Source organism: Macaca nemestrina, chromosome 4 (assembly GCF_043159975.1).
Source record: "Macaca nemestrina isolate mMacNem1 chromosome 4, mMacNem.hap1, whole genome shotgun sequence".
NCBI classification, from domain to species: domain Eukaryota; kingdom Metazoa; phylum Chordata; class Mammalia; order Primates; family Cercopithecidae; genus Macaca; species Macaca nemestrina.
The window spans coordinates 30,167,393-30,189,717 of NC_092128.1; the positions used below are offsets into that span (position 1 = coordinate 30,167,393).

The following is a 22,325-nucleotide window of genomic DNA, read 5'->3' on the forward strand; positions in this document are numbered from 1 at the left end:
TGTTTAAGAAAAGTTGAAGAGATAAATGATGTTTTCTTCCTGAAATGATTTTCTTTTGCATCTGGCAGGTCTTTATGACAGGAACAGATCTCTTTGAAATTCAAAAAGGAATTGAGCAGATTCTAAACTGTGTTTCAACCTTTTTTTTGTTTTGTTTTCCTAGACAGGGTCTTGCTCTGTCGTCCAGGCTGGATTGCAGTGGCGTGATCATGGCTCACCGCAACCTCTGCATCCTGGGCTCAAGCGATACTCCCACCTCAGCATTCCTGCCCACACCCCCCAGTAGCTGGGACTACAGACACGCCATCATGCCAAGCTAATTTCACCTTGTTGCCCAGACTGGTCCTGAACTCCTAGGGCTCAAGCAGTCTTCCTGCCTCAGTTTCCCAAAGTGTTGGGATTACAGGCATGAGCCCCTGGGCCTGGCCTACTTTCTGTTTCTATGAGTCTTGCTACTTTAGATATCTTATGTAAGTTAGAATCATTCAGTATTTATCTTTTAGTGATAAATGTATTTTCACTTAGTGTAATGTCCTTGAGGTTCATCCATGTTGTAGTGTGTGTCAGAATTTCCTTCTTTTGAAGGCTTAGTAACATTCCACTGCATATATATACATTTGTTTATCCATTTATCCATAGATGGGCATTTAGGTTGCTTCTGTCTCTTGGTTATTGTGAATAATGCTGCATTTGGCTGCAGTTGGACATGGGTGTGCAAATATCTTATCTATTGGAGATCTTTTTTTTTTTTTTTTTTGAGTTTAGCTCTGTTGCCCAGGCTGGAGTGCAGTGGCATGATCATGGTTCACTATAATCTCTGCCTCCTGAGTTCAAGTGATTCTCATGCCTCAGCCTCCCAAGTAGCTGGAATTAACAGTTGTGTGCCACCATGTCTGGCTAATTTTTGTATTTTTGGTAGAGATGGGGTTTTGCCATGTTGGACAGGCTGGTCTTGAACTCCTGGCCTCAAGTGATCACCCGCCTCCCAAAGTGCTGGGATTACAGGTGTGAGCCACTGTGCCTGGCCCTGTTTGAGATTTTATATTCAGTTCTTTTAGATATATAGATAGAACTGGGATTTTTGGAACATATGGTAGTTCTATTTTTAATTTTTTGGGAGCCTCCATCCCCATTCCCACCAGTGATGCAAAGGTTCCAATTTTTCCACATCCTTGTTAACACTTATTATTTTCTGAGGTTTTTTGCTTTGTTTTTTTGGATAGTGGTCATTCTGTTGGGTGTGAGGTAATATTTCGTTGTGGCTTTGATTTGCCTTTCTCTATGGTTGGTGATGTTGAGCATCTTTTCATATGCCTGTTAACCATTTGTGTATCTTCTTGGGAGAAATATTTATTCCAGAAATGCCATCCAAGAAATCATTGTCAATTGCAATGATTATGAAACTTTTCCCCTAGGCTTTCTTCTAAGAGTTTTATAGTTTCAGGTCTTACGTTTAGGTCTTTAGTCCTTTTTGAGTTAACTTTTATATGTGATGTAAGGGACTAACTTTGTTCTTTTTCATGTGAATATTCAGTTTTCCTAGCACCATTGTGTAGTCTTGGCACCCTTGTCAAAGATCATTTGAATCCTTTACAGGAGAGTTTATTTCTGGGTCTATTCCATTATATTGGTCTGTGTGTCTGTCTTTATGCTAGTATCATACTGTTTTGATTACTATGGCTTTGTAATAAATGTTGAAATTAGAAGTATGAGACCTCCAATATTATTCTTTTTTAAGATTTTTTTGGCTCTTTGGGGTCTCTTGAGATTCCATATGAAGGAAACAATTCCATTTTCTGCAGAAAACGTCACTGAGATTTTGGTGAATGTTACATTGAATCTGTAGATTGCATTGGGTAGTACTGAAATCTTAACAATATTAAGTCTTCCAGTCCATGAACATGAGATGTCTTTCATTTATTGGTGTCATCTTTAATTTCTTTCAGCAATGTTTTGTAATTTTCAGTATACAAGTCTTTTGTCTCCTTGGCTAAGCTTATTCCTGAGTATTTTATTCTTTTTTATTCTGTTGTAAATGGAATTGTTTCTTTTCAGATTTTTCATTGTGAGTATGTAGAAGCAACTAATTTTAATCTGTTAATTTTGTGATCTGCAACTTTGCCAAATTCATTTATTAAGTCTAACAGTCTTCTTATGGAATCTTTTGGGTTTTCTACATGTAAGATCATGTAGAATGCTCTTACATTATACGTGACCAGAGATTATTTTATTTCTTCCTTTCAATTTAGATGCCTTTTGTTTTTCTTGCCTAATTGCTCTGGCTAGAACTTCGAACACTATGTTGAATAGAAGTGGCAACAGTAGACATCCTAGTCTTGTTCCTGTTAGAAAAGCTTTTTGTCTTCACTGTTGTATGATGTTAGCTGTTGATTTTTGCATATATGGCCTTTATTATGTTGAAGTTGTTTCCTTCCTGGTTTGTTGAGTGTCTTTGTCATGAAAGGGTGTCAAAGTCTGTCAGATGCTTTTTTTGCATAAATTGAGATGACCTTCATTCTGTTAATGTGGTGGATTACTTTGATTTTCATATGTTGAACCATCCTTGCATTCCAGGTATAAATCCCACTTGATGATGATGTATAATCCCTTCAATATGCTGTTGAAAAGCCAGGCATGATGGCTCATGCCTGTACTCTGACCTATTTGGGAGGTTGAGGCAGGAGGATTGCTTAAGGCCAGGAGCTCGAAACCCATCTGGGCAACATAGCAACACCCATCTCTAAATATGAAATTTTGAAAATAAAAATTTAAAAATTGAGAAAAAAATATGCTATTGAGTTCCATTTGTTAGTATTTTATTAAGGGTTTTTGCATTACTATTCATAACAGATGTTATTAGTCTGTAATTTTCTTGTTTCTTCTTCTAGCTTCGGTGTCAGAATAATGCTGGTTTCATAGAATGAGTAGGAAGTGTTCTTTTCAGTTTTTGGAAAGAGTTTGAAAAGGATTAATGATATTTCTTTACATGTTTTGTAGAATTCACCAGTAAAGCCATTTGTTCCTGGGCTTTTCTTCATTGGGAAGTTTTTCATTACTAATTTAATCTCTTTACAAGTTATAGGTCTATTCAGATTTTCTATTTCTTCATGATTTAGTCTTGGTAGGTTATGTTTCTAGGAATTGTTTATTTCATGTAAGTTATTCAATATGTTCACTTGCAGTTCATAATACTTTTTATAACCCTTTTTATTTCTGTAAAATTGGTAGTAATCTCCTGACTTTCATTTCTGATTATTTAAATCCTCTCTCTTATTTCTTTCTTTCTTTCTTTTTTTTTGACATAGAACCTCACTCTGTCGCCCAGGCTAGAGTGCCGTGGCATGATCTCGGCTCACTGCAACCTCTGCCTCCCGGGTTCAAGCGATTCTCATGCCTTAGCCTCCCAAGTAGCTGGGACTACAGGCAGCTGCTATCAGGCCTGGCTGATTTTGTGTGTGTGTATGTGTGTGAGTGTGTGTGTGTGTGTATTTTTAGTAGAGACAGGATTTCACCAGGCTGGTCTTGAACTCCTGATCTGAAGTGATCTGCCCGCCTTGGCCTCCCAAAGAGCTGGGATTAACAGGCATGAGCCACTGCGCCCAGCTCTCTCTTATTTCTTAATCTAGCTTAAGCTTTGTCAATTTTTTTGTTGTTGTTAGTTTTGAAATACTTTAAAAACAAGTCACAACACTATGGCCCATTCCATTGTACAAGCTACAGATGCTTGCTTAGCAGCCGAGGGGCACTCTTGAGTACCATATCTGAAAAGTGAATAAAAATCCTTATAAAACAAATATTTAAATAGTTTCCATAGGAACATAAATAATGTGTGAACTATATCCTAGTCTTCCATATTGTCACATCCATGCGAACCCAACTGTTACGAAAAGTGAATAAAAATCCATATAAAACAAATATTTAAATAGTTCCCATAGGAACACAAATAATGTGTGACCCATATACTGGTCTTCCATCTTGCCCCATCCATGTGAACCCAACTCTTTTGAAATCCCTTAATTCAAGCAGGACTCATAGTTAACAACAACGAGAGTGATATCTACATATTAATACTAGTGGAAGCACAGGTTGCTGAGTGATGTTTCATTCCATTTGCCCAAGCACAAGTCACAGGCAGGGTGCTAATGTCCTGTTCCTCTATCTGGGGTGGGAGGTCGTGGTTCTAGATTTGCTGCATGAGTTTCGATGCTGGTCCTGACATCACATGTAGATTGTTGGCCTCTGGAATCCAGTGAAAGTAGAAGTAGCAGCAACAGCGTCAGTGCCCATGTTTTTAAAGAGCATCCAATTACCTACATGTATTTTGGGCAGATCACACTGCTCAACAATCTGATCAAGGCCATCACATGTTCTTCCCGTATGCTGGATGAATAATACTTCTCACTGATGTCGGTCTCTTTTGCAGCAGGGGCTTTACATGTGCATGATCATAAATGATTGATGAAATGATCCATATACTTCATCATTCATATAATACCTAAAGGTCTGTTCACTTGACTCATCTTCCTTATCAGAGCCTGTCCTTTTTTTTTTTTTTCTTTTTGAGACAGAGTCTCGCTCTGTCACCCAGGCTGGAGTGCAGTGGCGTGATCTTGGCTCACTGTAAGCTCTGCCTCCTGGGTTCACGCCATTCTTCTGCCTCAATCTCCCAAGTAGCTGGGACTAAGGTGCCCGCCACCACACCCGGCTAATTTTTTGTATTTTTTTTTAGTAGAGATGGGGTTTCACCGTGTTAGCCAGGATGGTGTCGATCTCCTGACCTCGTGATCTGCCCGCCTCCAGGATGGTCTCGATCTGACCTCATGATCTGCCCACCTCGGCCTCCCAAAGTACTGGGATTACAGGCGTGAGCCACCGTGCCTGGCCCTGTCTGTTCTTTTAATATGATATTTTTGGCAATGAAGCTGATGCCACATGAACTATCTGCCTGGCTTAGCTGTGACTCTCACTCTAGAGTCTGGTGGAAAATACTTGTCCTATGCTGGGTTGATTACACTGGTAATACTTCAGATTTAAGCCTCACATCCTCAGATCCAGGAAAGCAACTGCTAGTATCAAGCAGTTACATACTGAAACCAAACTCAACTCCTGTGTCAAAGACACAGTGGACATTGGAGGCTACCTGCATAAAGGTCTCAGGATTGGTACAGCTACTTCCTACATGGAAGCTGACACCAGTGACATCAATATTTAGCTCTTTTGCCCATTCCAGAAGAAGCCTGCTGGCTTTGAGCTTGGCACCAGATTTAACACTGAGGTGACGGACTGCTTTGGAATCATCATTTGCAATCTTAAAAACCAACTCTGCTTTGAGTGTGTTCTGGCAACTGACATCAACTTGACCTTATTACCGAAAATCATCATCTGGACTCCATTATCGGCAGTGTACTTAATTTGAGACATTTGTTTACAAGAATTTGCATAGATAAACCTCTTTTGGGGGCATCCCCAGAATCTGCACCAATTGTATTTCAGCCTTGCTAGCACAGTCAAATCCTGTCCCAATGGCAGTGAGAGTCTTCATGATGGCTCTGCTATCATTATGTTTGACTCCATGAAAGGGGGTGACATGAGGAAGAGTTTTTAACCATCTTAGATATATCTTTAGAATGTCTCTAAGGTCCATGACATAGAAGCCATCCTAATCATCATCAGAAGAAAATTCATTAAATTTTTGGTCCAGAATGTCCTTGGCAGTAAAACCTTCATCAAGGAAGCGAGTGGCAGTGAAACTCTTCATTACTAAACTTTTCATGGTTTCTTGATGTTCCTCTGAAACACAACAAAATGGAAAACTAAGAGATGGAATTGAAAGAAATATTTCCAGATTCTCACAAAGACAGTTCTCCAGGAATTCCAAATCCTGCCTCTTGTGCCCTCAGAGCAGCAGTGGAAACATTCTCAGAACACCTGGGTACCACGGAAAGTGAAGATGCTGCTCTCTGAGCCAGAGCTACAGGACCTCTCTGCTGTGCCTGTCAGTGCCTTGCTTCTGCTCGCCAGAGATGCTGGCCCAATGTAGCGCTGGAGCTGTTGGCAGAGGGGCGGCCAGTGACTGCGGCTGCCGGGACTGACCTTGTTGATCTTTTTGTAGCATCCCCTTGATTTTCCTATCCTCTCTTTTGTTAATCTTTGCCATAAATCTTTATTATTTCCTTCTTTCTGCTAGCTTTGGATTTAGTTTGTTCTTTTTCTGGTTCCTTAAGGTATAAAATTAGGTTGTTGACTTGAGTCCTTTTTCTTTTTTAATGTAAGCATATACAGTTATACATTTTATTTCTCAGCACAGTTTTTGTTGCATCCCATACATTTTGGTATGTTGTGTTTTTTATGCTAGTTCAGTTTAGTTCAGTTTTATACTAGATCTTATACTAGTTCAGTTTAATATGCAACATTGGGGTTTTTGTTCTGTTTTATTTTCTAAACATAAACACAGAAACACAATACAAATGTATAACTTAGTGAGTTACTATATGCGGATGTCCTTTTAGCCACCACCCAAGTCAAGAAACATCTTCATTTGTCTGAAGATGTTTTCTGATTTCCCTTCCTTGACCCATTGGTTTTTTTAAGAGTATGTTGTTCAATTTCCACATATTTGGGAAATTTCTAGTTTCCCTTTTGCTGTTGACTCCTAGTTTTATTTAATTGTGATCAGAAAAGATATTTTGTATGATTTCAGTCTTTGAAAATTTATTAAGACTTACTTTGTGGCCTAACGTATCAGTCTTTTTAAGGAGTGGTATATTTCTTGTTTCTGTCACTGGGTCCCAACTCGAGAGTTTGGAGTATTTACCAGGGCTCCTCTTCGATATCTCTGAATTCCAGTTTTGATTTCCCCAGTCTTGTGAGAATGTCCAGAGATCTTCAGCTTCTTAGCCTCGTGTCTTCCACTTTCAAATTGGCAAATGCCATGAGGGGAAAAGTGGAGCCGAAGAGTGAACTGAACTCTATGCTCTTCCATTCCCTTCTCTCTGGGATCTGTGGCCTCATATTTTAGCGTTGGTGTCTTTAAAAACGTTCTTTGTTGGGAGTATTTAGTGAATTTTTTTTTCTTTTCTTTTTTTTTTTTTTTTTGAGACCAAGTCTTGCTCTGTTGCCCAGGTTGAAGTGCAGTAGCATGTTCTTGGCTCACTGCAACATCCACCTCCTGGGTTCAAGCGATTCTCCTGCCTCAGCCTCCTGAGTAGCTGGGATTACAGGTGCGTGCCATCACACCAGGCTAATTTTTGTAGTTTTAGTAGAAATGGGGTTTCACCATATTAGCCGGGTTAGTCTCGAACTCCTGACCTCAAGTGATCTGCCTGCCTCGGCCTCCCAAAGTGCTGGGATTGCAGGCTTGAGCCACTGCGCCTGGTCTTAGTGAATCTTTTCTGGTGGTTTATGAATTGGTGTAATAATACCAGATGGTCTGTTATAACCAAAGTTGAAACACCCGATAAATGTTATGAGAGAGGTAGCATTATTGTTTAGGGAGCATATGGACATGAAACTAACTCCTATGTGTTGTTAAAAAGCTTTGCTACCTTTTCTAAACAAATTTTATAGAAAAAAGTCTTACAGGCCAGATGTGATTGTTCATGCCAGTAATCCTAGCACTTTGGGAGGCTGAGGCAGGCAAGCCCAGGAGTTTGAGACCAACTTAGACATTATAGCAAGACCTGGCTCTACAAAAATAAAAAAAAAAAAATTAGCTGGGTGCCGTGATGTATGCCTGTAGTCCCAGCTATGCAGGAGGCTAAGGTAGGCAGATCACTTGAGCCCAAGAATTTGAGGCTACAGTGAGCTGTGATGGTGCCACTGCCCTCCAGCCTGAGTGACAGAGAGAGGCCCTGTCAAAAAAAATTTACAAGATCTGTATCACTTTAAAAAAAATTGAATATAAAGTACAAGTTATTTTTAATAAAAAGGTAATTACAAAAGACATTTTAAAAATAATCAAACAGCCGGGTGCAGTGGCTCATGCCTGTAATCCCAGAACTTTGGGAGACCAAAGCAGGCAGATCACCTGAAGTCAGGAGTTTGAGACCAGCCTGGCCAACATGGTGAAACCCCGTCTCTACTATAAATACAAAAATTAGCTGGGTGTGGTGGCACATGCCTGTAATCCCAGCTACTTGGGAGGCTGAGGCAGGAGAATCTCTTGAACCTGAGAGGCAGAGGTTGCAGTGAGCCGAGATTGTGCCATTGTACTCCAGCTTGGCCAACAAGAGCGAAATTCCTTCTCAAAAAAAAAAAAAAAAAAAAATTCAATCATCATCAAAGGTGCTTGAAAAATAAATTTCCTGTGCATCCCTACCCTCCAAGTTAACCAGTTTTGCATCTCTACCTCTAAGATTACTGGTTTGCCCGGGGGTAAGTAATTGTTTTGTTTTGTTTTGTTTTGCTTCTGCCCTTCATTTTTGAGGTCTCTACTTTTAAGGAGATAGAAATGTTTAAAGTCAGAAGTACAGATAATTGAGGATGATACGGTTGGTGTTTTCTGCTAGTTTCTATCGTTTAGTTTCTGCACAATGTGGCACTGCACAAGCAATTTTTTCCCCAAGGGTCTTGACCCTGGTGGGTTGACAGGTGGATTTCATTTGGGAAAAAGATTTTTTTGTTTGTTTGTTTGTTTGTTTTGAGACAGAGTCTCACTCTGCTGCCCACGCTGGAGTGCAATGGTGCAATCTCGGCTCACTGCAACCTCCGCCTCCCGGGTTCAAGCAATTCTCCTGCCTCAGCCTCCTGGGTGGCTGGGACTACAGGCACACACCACCATGCCTGGCTAATTTTTGTATTTTTAGCAGAGATGGGGTTTCACCATGTTGGCCAGGCTGGTCTAGAACTCCTGACCTCAGGTGATACACCAGTCTCGGTCTCCCAAACTGCTGGGATTACAGGTGTGAGCCACTGCGCCCAGCCTACATTGGGGTTTTTATTGTTGTTCTGTTTTGTTTTCTAAATGTAAACACAGAAACACAATGCAAATGTGTAGCTTAGTGAATTACTATATACGGATGTCCTTGTAACCACCACCTAAGTCAAGAAATAGAACTTTGAGCACAGTGGTTCAAACCTGTAATCCTGGCACTTTGGGAGACCGAGGCAAGAAGATTGCTTGAACCCAGAAGTTTGAGACCAGCCTGGATAACATAGCGAGACCCTGTCCCATTTTTATAAAAAAAGAAAAGAAAAGAAATAGAACTTTACTGGCCATTCCACTCCAGAAGCTATTCTTGTACCATTTGACATAACTACTTTCCTCCCCATAGAGGTAACCACTGTCCTTTTATAATAATCTTCTGTGTTTCTTTATGGTTTTATACTTAGTGGCTTAGTGGGTCCAGCTGGTTCTTCTTGTTTTTTTTTTTTTTTTTTTTTTTTTTTTTTTTTTTGAGCCGGAGTTTTGCTGTTGTTGCCCAGGCTGGAGTGCAGTGGTGCAATCTTGGCTTACTGCAATCTCCGCCTCCTGGGTTCAAGCAGTTCTCCTGCCTCAGCCTCCTGAGTAACTGGGATTACAGGCACCTGCCACCATGCCCAGCTAATTTTTTGTATATTTAGTAGAGATGGGGTTTCATCGTGTTGGCCAGGCAGGTCTCGAATTTCTGACCTCAGGTGATCCACCCGCCTTGGCCTCCCAAAGTGCAGGGATTACAGGTGTGAGCCACCGTGCCCGGCCTGTTTTTTAATATGTTTTCTGAGTGTCTTAATCTGCAGGTTCTCTCTCTGTTAATTTTTTTTTTTTTTTTTTTTTTTAAGACAGAGTCTTGCTCTGTAGCCCAGGCTGGAGTGCGAAGTGTGATCAATGCTCACTGCAGCCTTAAACTCCTGGGCTCAAGGGATCCTTCCCCTCAGCCTCCCGAGTAGCTGGGACTAAGGGGCATGCCACCACACATGGCAAATTTTTCAAAAATTTTTCCTAGAGACAGGGTCTTGCTTGTTACCCAGGCTGGTCTCAAACTCCTGGCCTCAAGCGATCCGCCTGCTTTGGCCTCACAGAGTGCTGGGGCTACAGGCGTGAGCCACAACACCTGGCCTCTGTAGATTATTTATCTGTTGAACTATCAGGGCCATTTGACCTGTAGAGTTTCCCACAGTGGATTTTGCTGATTTTATTGTCATGATTCAGTTCTACTCTCCTTTGTTTTTCCTGCAAATTAGCTGCTGGATCTAGAGGCTCAATGAGGCACAGATTTGATTCCCTTGTTATTTTGGTATCTCCTTTCATCAAGAGGCACATAGTGTTTGGTTTTCTGGTGGTTCTGATTGTTTACCACGATGAAGCAGATTACCCCAAAACTTAAGTGATTTGAAATAAAAACCATTTTATTGTATCTCATAACTTTGTTGATCAGGAATTTGAGCGGGCTCAAATCAGCATCCGGGATCCTGATTGTGCTCCTTCGGGTTTCATCCATTTGGTGGCTGAGCTGGTCTGGAGGTTCTAAGATGGCTTCATTTACATGCCTGACAGTCTGGTGGGAATGACTGGAAGCCTGGATTCAGTTGGGCCCCTCTAGCTTTCCATGTAGTCTCAGGGCTCTACCACGTTCTCTCCAGCAGAGTAGTCTTAAGTTTTTACAGGCAGTGGCTTTCCTCAGAGTAGTGTTCAGGATACCAAGGCAGAAGCTCCAAAGATTCCTTTGACTTAACCTTGAAAGTTCCAGAATGTCACTTCCTGCCATATTCTGTCAGTTATGCAAGGTATCAAGGCCAGTGCAGATTCAAAGGCATGTAGATTCTACCTTTCAGTGTAGGATTAGCATTATATTCACAGCTATCTTTAATCCACCTTATTCTTTTTTGTGTGTGATGTAACTAGCTGTTATTGTTCAGTGCTTAATCCATTAATTGTGGGTTGTGAAGTGTTAATATTCTAAATCTGTTATTACTTTACTTACATGCTGTTAGGTTAGTGCCAAAGTAATTGTGGTTTTTGCCATTGTAATACTTCTATAAAGAGACTCTTCTCATCTGTTAGGTTACTTAGGAGTACAGTTTATATAGGAAAACCAAGATAAATACATGATTTTTTTCCCTTGTAAGATAATGAGTTTATATCTGCTTGTAATTGTTACCAAAAATGGCCTGTGGTGGACAGTTTGTTTTTTCCTTGTATCCCTTGCTGAATCCGAAATTGTCCTATCTCTGGCCAGCTGGTTGCCTCCTTGGCTCCTCAGTACTTTTGAAATGACTCTAGTAGTCTTATTGTCTTCTGTCCTTTCTAGTATGACAAGATGTATCATGGGCCTATCTTGTATATTTAATATTGGTATCTTTTAGTGGGAAATTGAATTTAAAGGCTACAATGTAGGCGCTAGGGATGCAACTTGTTACTGAGTTGGACAGTATGTTTAGGGCTTTCAGTGGATAGAGCTAGGGAATTGTATATATTTTATATATCTATATAGGATATATAAATTATCTATGTGTGTGTATACATATGTAGAAAAGTAGGTATATAAATAGTGGGTATAAGTACTTAAAGGTAAAATACCTCATGAATTTATATTGCCTTTTCAACTACAGCATTATAAAGTTTTTAACTTAAGCCTTTTTGTCTGCACTTCTTTTCTTCCATACTGAGAATCCAGGTTGTGAGGGACACAGACGGTGATAGAATATCTCATAATTACTCAGTAGCTCTGTCCCACATTAGCCTAGTCAGTAGCCTTAGACTAACAATGCTAACACTACTACCATCAATATGTACACTGAAAACAAGCGTAGTTTTGCATGTGTTCTCCCCTTTCTTCCACACTGTGTCTATACATAGCTTGTAATCATTACATACCATTTCTCTTTTGACCTTCATTTATTCGTAATTGTTGTAATAAACTATGGTTAATATTCACCCCCAGTCCTTACATTGATGCCTTGTTCTCTCTAATCAGTTTGATTGTCCAAAGCTCTTTTTTTTTTAAAAGCAGATTGTTTAGGAAGGGCTTTTAGGAATAATATCTACATTCTTGCAAGTAACAGTTTCTGGCCTTTATAATTGAAAATCAGTTTGACTTGACATAAAATCTTTGTCACATTTTCTTTCTTAGCATATCTTTACCATGTTCTTTCATTTTCTTCTGCCATGAAGTGTTCAAGTCAAAGTAGATGATAATCTAATTTTTTCCCTTGTAAATCATTTGCTGTTTTTATATAGATGTCCAAATTATTTTATTCTTTTTCTTTAAGTATATTAATTTTACCAGATTATGTCTCAGTATTGGTTATTCTGGGTTGGTATTTTTAGGTATATGATATACTCTTTCAATGTATAGTTCTATGTCTTTCTCTCTTACCACCCAACATTTCAGAAACCTTTTCTGTTTTTTTTTTTTTTTTTTTTGAGACGGAGTCTCGCGCTGTCACCCAGGCTGGAGTGTAGTGATGGGATTATATTCATTTATTTACCCTTCCTCTTTTGATAACTTTGATACCAAATTTTTTAAATTAAAAAAAAATTAGTAGCAGGATCATAGCGCACTGTAACCTCAAACTCCTGGGCTCAAATGATTCTTCCTCCTCAGCCTCCTTAGTAATTAGGACTACAGGCACACACCACCACACCCAGCTAATTTTTTAAATTTTTGTAGAGGCAGTATCTTGCTATGTTGCTCAGGCTGGTCCCAAACTCCTGGCGTCAAGCCTCCCACCTCCGCCTCCTAAAATGCTGGGATTATAGGCGTAAACTGCCTTGCCCAACTAGGAACATTTTCTTGAATTACAGTTTTTGATAATTGTTCCGTTTCCTTGTTTTGATTTTCTTCTTCAGAGATCTCTGTTGTCTAGATGTTAGATCTTTGTCTCTGTTCAATATTTGTCATTTCCTCTTGAATCTTTAAAATTTTTTTTTTATTTTAAAAACTCCATGTGTTTCTCTTAAGACATTATCTGATGTGTTTAGTCACAGTGAAATTCCTCCTAGTCTTCATCTCTGAAGGGATTTTCTTCTTTAATTTGTTTTTTTCCTGAGATTTTTACCGCATTTCTGAAATTTTCCTTCCCAATTCTGTTCTTCCGTATCTTGTATCATTTTCTTAACGTTGTTTAGCTCATTTTGAAATAATAGGCTAGGTTTTTAAACCTGTTTTTCTGGTCTTCTTTCCTCATAAGGTGTTACTCTGCTTATTTTCTCTTTCAGCCATGTATGACATTTGACCTCAGTTGCTTATTTTCTGTGAAATTAGTTTTTCTGAATTTCTAGAAGAAGGTTTGATTAAGGATAATACTTTCAACCTTTTCTTCCTTCATTTCTATTATACTTGTCCTATATTATTTTGAGTTTTTTTCACAGCAGTTTTTCCTCAATTGGGGTCTTTTCCTCATTGTTTGGTTTCAAGGTTTTATAAAGGCTAAACTATTGGCATCCCCTTCACACTTATACTCACTGGCTATTGGATTGGGTAAAACCTCCTCCATTTTCTTTTTTTTTTGAGACAGAGTCTCACTCAGCCGCCCAGGCTGAGTGCAGTGGTGTGATCTCGGCTCACTGCAACCACCGTCTCCCGGGTTCAAGTGATTCTCCTGTCTCAGCCTCCAGAATAGCTGGGATTACAGGCACCCGCCACCATGCCCAGCTAATTTTTGTATTTTAGTAGAGACGGGGTTTCACCAAGTTGGCCAGACTGGTCTTGAACTCCTGACCTCAGGTGATCTGTGTGCCTCGGCCTCCCAAAGTGCTGGGATTACAGGCATGAGCCACTGCGCCCGGCCCAACCTTCTCCATTTTCAACTGCCATCCTCAGATTGGCTCCTTGTACTTTCCAGTGAATCTCTGTTGGTTCTTGGTGTTTCTCTGTTCTTAGGTCCATTAGATACCATGTTGTTTGCCTCTGCTTCCACATTTACTGAGACTAAAACTACACAGGTCTTACAGATGTCACTGGCTTGTCTCTTTCCACTTATATTTTGGGGTTCTTGTAGATACCCTTGGAGATAACTAGACAACACCTAGTTTTGTTGCTGTCTAATGCTCTGTTTTTATGAGGGATTTGTGGAGATTGTATAAAGCTTCATAGAATCTTTTTGCTATTTAAAAATATATCAGCTAGGCATGGTAGCTCACGCCTGGAATCCCAGCACTTTGGGAGGCCAAGGCAGGAGGATTGCTTGAGTTTAGGAGTTCAAGACCAGCCTGGGCAACATGGTAAAACCCCATCTGTACAAAAAATACAAAAATTAGCCGGGTGTGGTAGCAGACACCTGTAGTTCCAACTACTAGGGGGCTGAGGCAAGATTATCTCTTGAGCCCAGGAGGTCGAGGCTGCAGTGAGCTGAGATCGTGCCACTGCACTCCAGCCTGGGTGACAGAGTGAGACCCTGTCTCAAAAAATAAAAAGATATTAATGTGAGCAAAGTAAAGATATTCTGATGGTATATTAAATCATAGGCGTGCTTGGATTACTGGTTAATCAATGGCTAAAAACTTTGGAAGATTTTTTACTTGAGAAAGGAAAATTGGTGCTATTAGTACTACATTAATTCATTAAACATTTGTTGAATACGTTTGAGACGCGATGCTTGGACTAAAAAGTACAAAAATTAGTAAAATATACTACATCTGTAAAGAAGTTAACACCTCATGCTTACTTTGTACCCCTTATTTCATCGAAAGCTATGTTGGTGTTTTTTGGTGGGGGGTGGGAGGGGTGTTTTTTTTAAAAACAGGGTGCCTGTTGCCTGGGCTCAAGCAATGCTCTTGCCTCAGCATCCCAAGTAGCTGGAACTACAGGTGCATGCCACCATGTGCAGCTAATTTTTTATTTTTTAGTTTTTTTAGACAGGGTCTCACTCTGTCACCCAGGCTGGAATACAGTGGTGCAATCTCGGCTCACTGCAACCTCTGCCTCCTGAGTTCAAGCTATTTTCCTGCCTCAGCCTCTTGAGTAGCTAGGATTACAGGAGAGTGCCACCACACTCGACTAATTTTTTTGTATTTTTAGTACAGACAGGGTTTCACCATGTTGGCCAGGCTGGTCTTGAACTCCTGACCTCAGGTGATCTGCTTGCCTCTGCCTCCCAAAGTGGTGAGATTACAGGCATGAGCCACTGTGCCGGGCCCCAGCTAATTTTTTAAATTTTTTGTAGAGGCACGGGGGTCTTGTCATGTTGCCCGGGCCAGTGTCAAAACTTCTGGGCTCAAACAATCCTCCCCCTTTGGTCTCCCAAAGTGCTGTGATTATAGGCATGAGCCACACGCCCAGCCTAAAGCTAAGTTTTATGTCAGTAAATCTGTAATTAGGAAATTCAGGGTCTTTATTTTCCATTTACTTTAGGAACTTGTACAAGCCGTTTATTCTACCTGTTTCTATATCTTAACTTGCTTCATATCTATCTTTGGGAAGATCTTGAAGGATACACAAGGGATTATGTATTACTTGTGAAGAGCTCTGTCTTCATAAGAAATTGACCCCTTCTCTTTACAATATACACTGTTCCTGAATTGAGGTTGAAATTTTTTTCAGTCCATTATTGCCAGTCCATGTTAGTCGTCTTCCAGAGGCTGTTTAGCATAGAATTGGATTAGAATTAAACTAATTAACTAGTTGTCTACAATCTACTGCATGATTTTGTTTACAAAGTTGTCTTCAAAATATGACTCCCCTTTATAATTGTGACTAGCTACTAGAGACCAGATTTTATACTTTGGTTCTTTTTATTATGTCTGTAGATAAGTTTATTTTTCCGTTGAAAGTGATTTCAGTAGCATATGTAGCACTTTGTCAAGTCGTAATTCATCAGAAAATAATTGAAGGGACCAGGCACGGTGGCTCATGCCTGTAATCCCAGCACTTTGGGAGGCCGAGGCAGGAGGATCACCTGAGGTCAGGAGTTCAAGATCAGCCTGGCCAACATGGTGAAACCTCGCCTCTACTAAAAATACAAATATTAGCTGGGTGTGGTGGTGCACATCTGTAATCCCAGCTAGTCGGAAAGCTGAGGCAGGAGAATCACTTGAACCTGGGAGGCAGGGGTTGCAAGTGAGCCTAGATTGTGCCACTGCACTCCAGCCTGGGTGACAGAGCGGGACTCTGTCTCCAAAAAAAGAAAGAAAATAATTGAAGGATGTGAAATATTTACTTGAGCCAAGATAGCTTTTCTTCTGTTTTGTCAGGAACTAATAATTGAAATGTAGGGCTACTGAGACCAATATAAAATATATTCTTATATTTATAGATATATTAAAACAGCTTCTGGATTCAATTCTTAGAGTGAACAAAGCTTTATTTTAAGCAAGAAAAGAGAAGAAACATCCAACCATAGATTAGGACTGGAAATTATACAGTGGAAATTATTTAGTGGAGACTTTTGGGACATTTTTCTTCATATTCTTGACACCTACACAGTCATTCAAATCAACAAGATTGTATCTATTAATTTAACTGATAGCTCTCATGCTTTCCTAGAATTAGTCAGATTTTAGGTAATTACTTTGTTGAACAGAGCGTATAACAATGTATTTTGAACTGTTGGCTGAATTACTAGGTGATTTAGCTTGTCAGATTTTTCTTTATACGTTGGTCTAAATATGTTTATATAAGTATTGAGATTGTGGCATTAACATTAGAAAAGTAGTCTTCTTTAAGACATCTTTGTCTAATACGCTTTCAGGTTCATGCATGGGAGATCTCAGACCAGTTGTTACAGATCCGACAGGATGTGGAATCATGCTATTTTGCTGCACAGACCATGAAAATGAAGATTCAGACCTCATTTTATGAGCTCCCCACAGACTCTCATGCCTCTTTACGGGACTCATTGCTAACCCATATCCAGAACTTGAAAGACTTGTCACCTGTCATTGTAACGCAGGTAAATCCTGTGCTTCTCATTAGAGAAATTTGTATGGCCATTTGAATTTATCAGGATTATTTTAATTGGTATTGCTAGGCCATGTGAGGTAATGTTAACTTCATTACAGATATACTGCTGTATTCTTTTAAGTGGATAGAAAATGAAATTTTTAATCTTTTGTATTAATCTTAGAGTGCATTTGGTTTTGAACTAACTTAATACCAGAAGTGGTTAAGGTGAGTATGTGTTTTCACAGGCATGCTAGGTCAGAGGTTTAGGTAGTTGCCTTTTAAGAAATCCTTTCTGGGCTGATTGGCTTTAGTAAAGGTCTCATGAATGAAAGGTTGAACTAGAGTATCTGTCCTTTTCCCCCTTGGACAGGGAAATACATTAGATAGGAAAACCGGAAGCTTCTGTGAGTACATACTCACATGTGTCCTCTGCCTGGCATAGAAGTGTCCTTGAAGAGGAGGCTTTTGCTTAAGTCTTCAAGATGAGAAATGGAAAGAGAAGGGAAATGGCAATCCATTATTTGAGAACTGAGTCAAAGGTCTGACTTTGTTAGTAGCTTTGACCTTTGGCATAGTATAATTTATATGTCTGTGAAGTTCTGTGGTATTGCCAAATAAAAGTAAATATTGATATATTTTGAGGAATGTCCATATTCTGTTGTTTGACTTCTTTTCTGTTTTTTTTTCTTTAATTTTTAAAAGTTAACTCTTAAATTTCAGCAATTTATAGCTAACCCAGAAGAGTTTATATCAGATACATATAACTGAAGGTTGGGAGAAATGGGGGAGGGGAGGTTAGTCTAGTTGTTATATTGTTTGGAAGAAATGTAATTTCTTTGCTTCCCAATTAATATTTATTGTAACCCTATTTCTGTTCATCTGTCTTCATTTATTCTCTCTTATTCAGCTGGCTTTAGCAATAGCAGATCTTGCCCTACAGATGCCTTCCTGGAAGGGATGTGTGCAAACACTGGTGGAAAAGTAAGTAATTTATATTGACTGTATATTAGCATTTGGAATTGCCATTAACCTACACAGAGAAATTTGTTGGCAATAGCTAGATATTTGACTATTTACCTGAACTCTTAACATAGAATTATGTTATTAACCTTTGTTAGATTAAGTGAAACTTATCTAAAATTTTAAATACCACTGAAATATATTGTGTGGGTTGTAAAAGACTAGTAATTTATGTAACACACACTTCTTGAATTAATTGCAGCAAAGTCTTTTATTGCCTTGTGGATCACTCTCACTAACTGGCATGACAGCCGTTTCGTAAAAATATAGAATTTAAGAGTATATTAAATGAGAAGTTGTTATGAATATATGTTCTTACTAATTGGGGTTTGTTTCACGTTTATCAGAGGGACAGTATTCTTTTTAGACACACAGAACTTGCTACTTTGAAACAAGCGTTCCTTCTGGGTCCTGGCAAGATAATCTTGATATTTGCTTGCATTTGATTGGGAAGTTATTTTTGAACAAAGTCTAGATGTACTTTTTACTTACAATGTAGTGTGTCATTACAGCCTTTTATGGATAACTTTTTATTTATTTTATTTTATTTTGAGCTGGAGTTTCACTCTTGTTGCCCAGGCTGGAGTTCAGTGGTGTGATCTCGGCTCACTGCAACCTCCGCCTCCCAGGTTCAAGTGATTCTCCTGTCTCAGCATCCCAAGTAGCTGAGATTACAGGCACGTGCCACCACGCCCAGCTAATTTTTATGTTTTCAGTAGAGGCGGGATTTGGCCAGGCTGGTCTCGAACTCCTGACCTCAAGTAATCTGCCCACGTAGGCCTCCCAAAGTGCTGGGATTACAAGTGTGAGCCACCTCACCCAGCCTGTATAACTTTTTAAAAAATTATTTTTATTTTTTTTGAGACACAGTCTTGCTATGTCACCCAGGCTGGAGTGCAGTGGCACAGTCATGGCTCACTACAACCTCAGCCTCAACCTACCGGGCTCAAGTGATCCTCTCACCTCAGCCTCCTGAATGGATAGCTTATTTTTTAAAGAAAAATTTTATTGGGGAAATTGACACATGCTCCTTGAAAAAATTCTAACAGTATGGAAGCGAACCCCATCCTCTCTCCCTATCCTTATATATTGTTTTTGAAACAGGGTCTCGCTCTGTCACCCAGGCTGAAGTGCAGTGGTGTGATCATGGTTCACTGGAACCTGCAACTCTTGGGCTCATGAGATCCTTCTGCCTCAGTCTCCTAAGTAGCTGGGATTACAGATGCACACCACCGTGCCTGGCTAATTAAAAAATTTTTAATGTAGGGACGGTCTCCCTGTGATACCCAGGCTGGTCTTGAACTTGTGGGCTCAGGTGATCCTCCTGCCTTGGCCTCCCAAAGTGCTGGGATCATAAGCATGAGCCAGCACACCTGGCCCTTAACCCTGTATTTTACAAGCAACCACTATTAACAATTGGCTATGTAGAGTTTCCTTTATGCATTTTAAAATAAATAAGTGCATATATATTTTAATGTACAAATACCTATATATTTGTTCACCCATATTCAATATGTTTCATACATGTTTTTCACTTACTACATTGTGGACATTTTTTCATGTTAGGACATATAGATATCACGTTCATTATAATGGCTATGTTTCATTGAAAAACTGTCCTTTTTTAAATCTTAACTAATTGTGGAGGACATTTATGTTTATATCTTTTTTCTCTCCCTTAATAGTGGTGGGAATGCTGCTTTTGTTGTGAGTTACTCTGATGGCTGTTATCTTACGTGATTGTGTATTTTCTGTCTATAAATAACATATCTCCCCTTTTTTCTTTTGCAGATACAGCAATGATGTTACTTCTTTGCCTTTTTTGCTGGAGATCCTTACAGTGTTACCTGAAGAAGTACATAGTCGTTCCTTACGAATTGGAGCTAATCGACGCACAGAAATTATAGAAGATCTGGCCTTCTACTCTAGTACAGTAGTGTCTCTATTGGTGAGTAAGTTTGAAATACTAAGTTGCTGCATAAAGTCAGAAAACCATGATGGTTATTTTGTAATCCAATTGCATTATTGTGAAATAGCTTTCTTTGCAAAATTTAATGATGATGCTTTGGCATTTATGTAACACCTTACCATTACAACATACTTTCAGAAACTATGCTTTTTAAGTTTCTGTATAATCCTCTAAAGGTGACGTTATCTCTTTTATGAATGAAAAATGGACTTTAGAGTTATACAACTGTTAATTCAGAATTTGAACTAAGGCCATCTCATTGTATATCTTGTGCTCTTCTACTGCTTAATGCTCCAAACTGTTGACTGTTAATAAAGGATCATGCAAAGGGAAGTGTGTATAAACCTACTTTACTAAGAAAGGATCCTTCCTTTTTTTTTTTCTAATTGATACATGAGAGTGGTACATATTTGTGGGGTTACATGTGTTACTTTTATTTTTTGAAACAGGGTCTCTGTCTCCCAGGCTGTAGTACAGTGGCATGATCTCAGCTCACTGCACCCTCCCCTCCTGGGCTCAAGTGAACCTCTCACCTCAGCCTCTTGAGTAACTGGGACTACAGGTGTGCGCCACCATGCCCAGCTAAGTTTGTGTTGTTTTTTTTTTTTTTGTAGAGATGGTGTCACTTCATGTTGCCTAGGCTGGCCTTGAACTCCTGACCTCAAGTGATCCGCCTGCCTCGGCCTCCCAAAGCTCTGGGATTACAGGCGTGAGCCACTGTGCCCAGCCACATGTATTATTTTTATCCAAGTATATAATATGTGATGATCAGATCAAATCAGGTGATGATCAAATTGAGATATTCATCACCTCAAACCTTTATCATTTCTTTGTGTAGGGAACATTCTAAATCTTCTCTTTCAGCTATTTTGAAGTACTCAATAAATTATTAACTATAGTCACTTTTTTGTGCTATGTAACACTATAACTTATCCTTTCTATTCAGCTGTATTTGTGTACCCATTAATCAACCTTTCTTCATCCTCCCCTCCCCATTACCCTTCCTAGCCTCTCTGATCACCATCATTCTACTCTTTACCTCTATGAGATCCTGTTTTTTTTTTCACTCCAACATAGCAGTGAAAGCATGCGATATTTGTCTTTCTGTGCCTGGCTTATTTCACTTAACCTAATGTCTAACAGTTCCATCCATGTTGCTGCAAATGACAGGATTTTATTCTTTTTGTGGCTAATGAATATTTCACTGTGCACCTATACCATTTTTTCTTTATCCATTCAGCCATTGATAGGTACTTAGGTTGATTCCATATCTTGGCTATTGTGAATAGTGTTGTAGTAAACATGGGATTGTAGACATCTTCTTGATATACTGGTTTCTTTTCTGGGTATTTATCCAGCAGTGGGATTGCTAGATCATATGGTAGTACTATTTTCAGTCTTCTAAGAAACTTCAATACTGTTTTTCATGACTGTACTACTTTACATTCCAGAGCGTTCCCCTTTCTCTGCATCCTTGCCAGCATTTGCTATTGATCTTTTGCCCATTTTTTTAATCTTTTTTTTTTTTTTTTGCTATTGAGTTTTTGGGTTCCTTATATATTGTCGTTATTAATCTCTTATTGGATGGGTAGTTTGCAAATATTTCCTCCCATTCTGTAGGTTGTCTCTTCACTTGGTTGATTGTTTCTTTTGCTGTGCAGAAGCGTTGTAGCTTGATGTAATCCCTTTGTTGACTTTTTTTGCTTTGGTTACCTTTGATTTTTAGGTCTGTCTTAAGAGAGATCTTTGCCCAGATCAATGTCCTGCAGCATTTCCCTAATGTTTTCTTGTAGTAGTTTTATAGTTCACATCTTGCATTTAAGTCTTTAATCCATTTTGATTTGATTTTTGTATATTGTGAGAGAGAAAAGAAAGGATCCTCTCTTAAAGATGAACTGAAATTTTGAGAGGGAGGTGATAGAAGATTTTACTTGACCTTTTGAGTAGTAGTATCCCATTATGGATGAGCTAATACACATTTTTAAAAGAATTAGATGTGATTAGGCTCCTTTTAGTTAGTCGACATTTTTAATACGCTAGAGCAGGAGTGGGTAAATCTATAGTTTATGGGTTGGCTGCCTCTTTTTGTAAATAAAGCTTTGTTGGAACACAGTTATGCCCATTTGGTTATATTTTGTCTGTCTATTATTTTGGACTATATCAGCATAATTGGGTATTTTTCACAGACACCATATGGCCTGCAAAGTGTAAAATATTTATCTGGTTCTTTTTTTTTTTTTTTTTTTTTTTTTTTGAGACGGAGTCTCGCTCTCGCTCTGTTGCCCAGGCTGGAGCACAGTGGCCGGATCTCAGCTCACTGCAAGCTCCGCCTCCCGGGTTTACGCCATTCTCTTGCCTCAGCCTCCTGAGTAGCTGGGACTACAGGCACCCGCCACCTTGCCTGGCTAGTTTTTTGTATTTTTTAGTAGAGACGGGGTTTCACCATGTTAGCCAGGATGGTCTCGATCTCCTGACCTCATGATCCGCCCATCTCAGCCTCCCAAAGTGCTGGGATTACAGGCTTGAACCTCTGC

At 39.4% G+C, this 22,325-nt stretch overlaps 1 protein-coding gene and 1 pseudogene across 3 annotated transcripts in view; one reads left to right on the forward strand and one right to left on the reverse strand.

Moving 5' to 3' along the window:
• The window catches only part of LOC105471413 (transportin 3), a 101,160-nt gene that overhangs the window by 20,261 nt on the left and 58,574 nt on the right, over window positions 1-22,325 (forward strand). For all 3 annotated transcript variants that reach the window (XM_011723909.2, XM_011723908.3, XM_011723910.2), the window contains 3 exons: window positions 16,609-16,809; window positions 17,710-17,783; window positions 19,614-19,770. In XM_011723909.2, coding sequence (XP_011722211.1) covers window positions 16,687-16,809; window positions 17,710-17,783; window positions 19,614-19,770 — 354 coding nt within the window. In that variant the 5' untranslated portion in view covers window positions 16,609-16,686. The remainder of the gene's footprint in view (window positions 1-16,608; window positions 16,810-17,709; window positions 17,784-19,613; window positions 19,771-22,325) is intronic.
• LOC139362486 (ornithine decarboxylase pseudogene) lies at window positions 4,058-5,382 on the reverse strand (annotated as a pseudogene).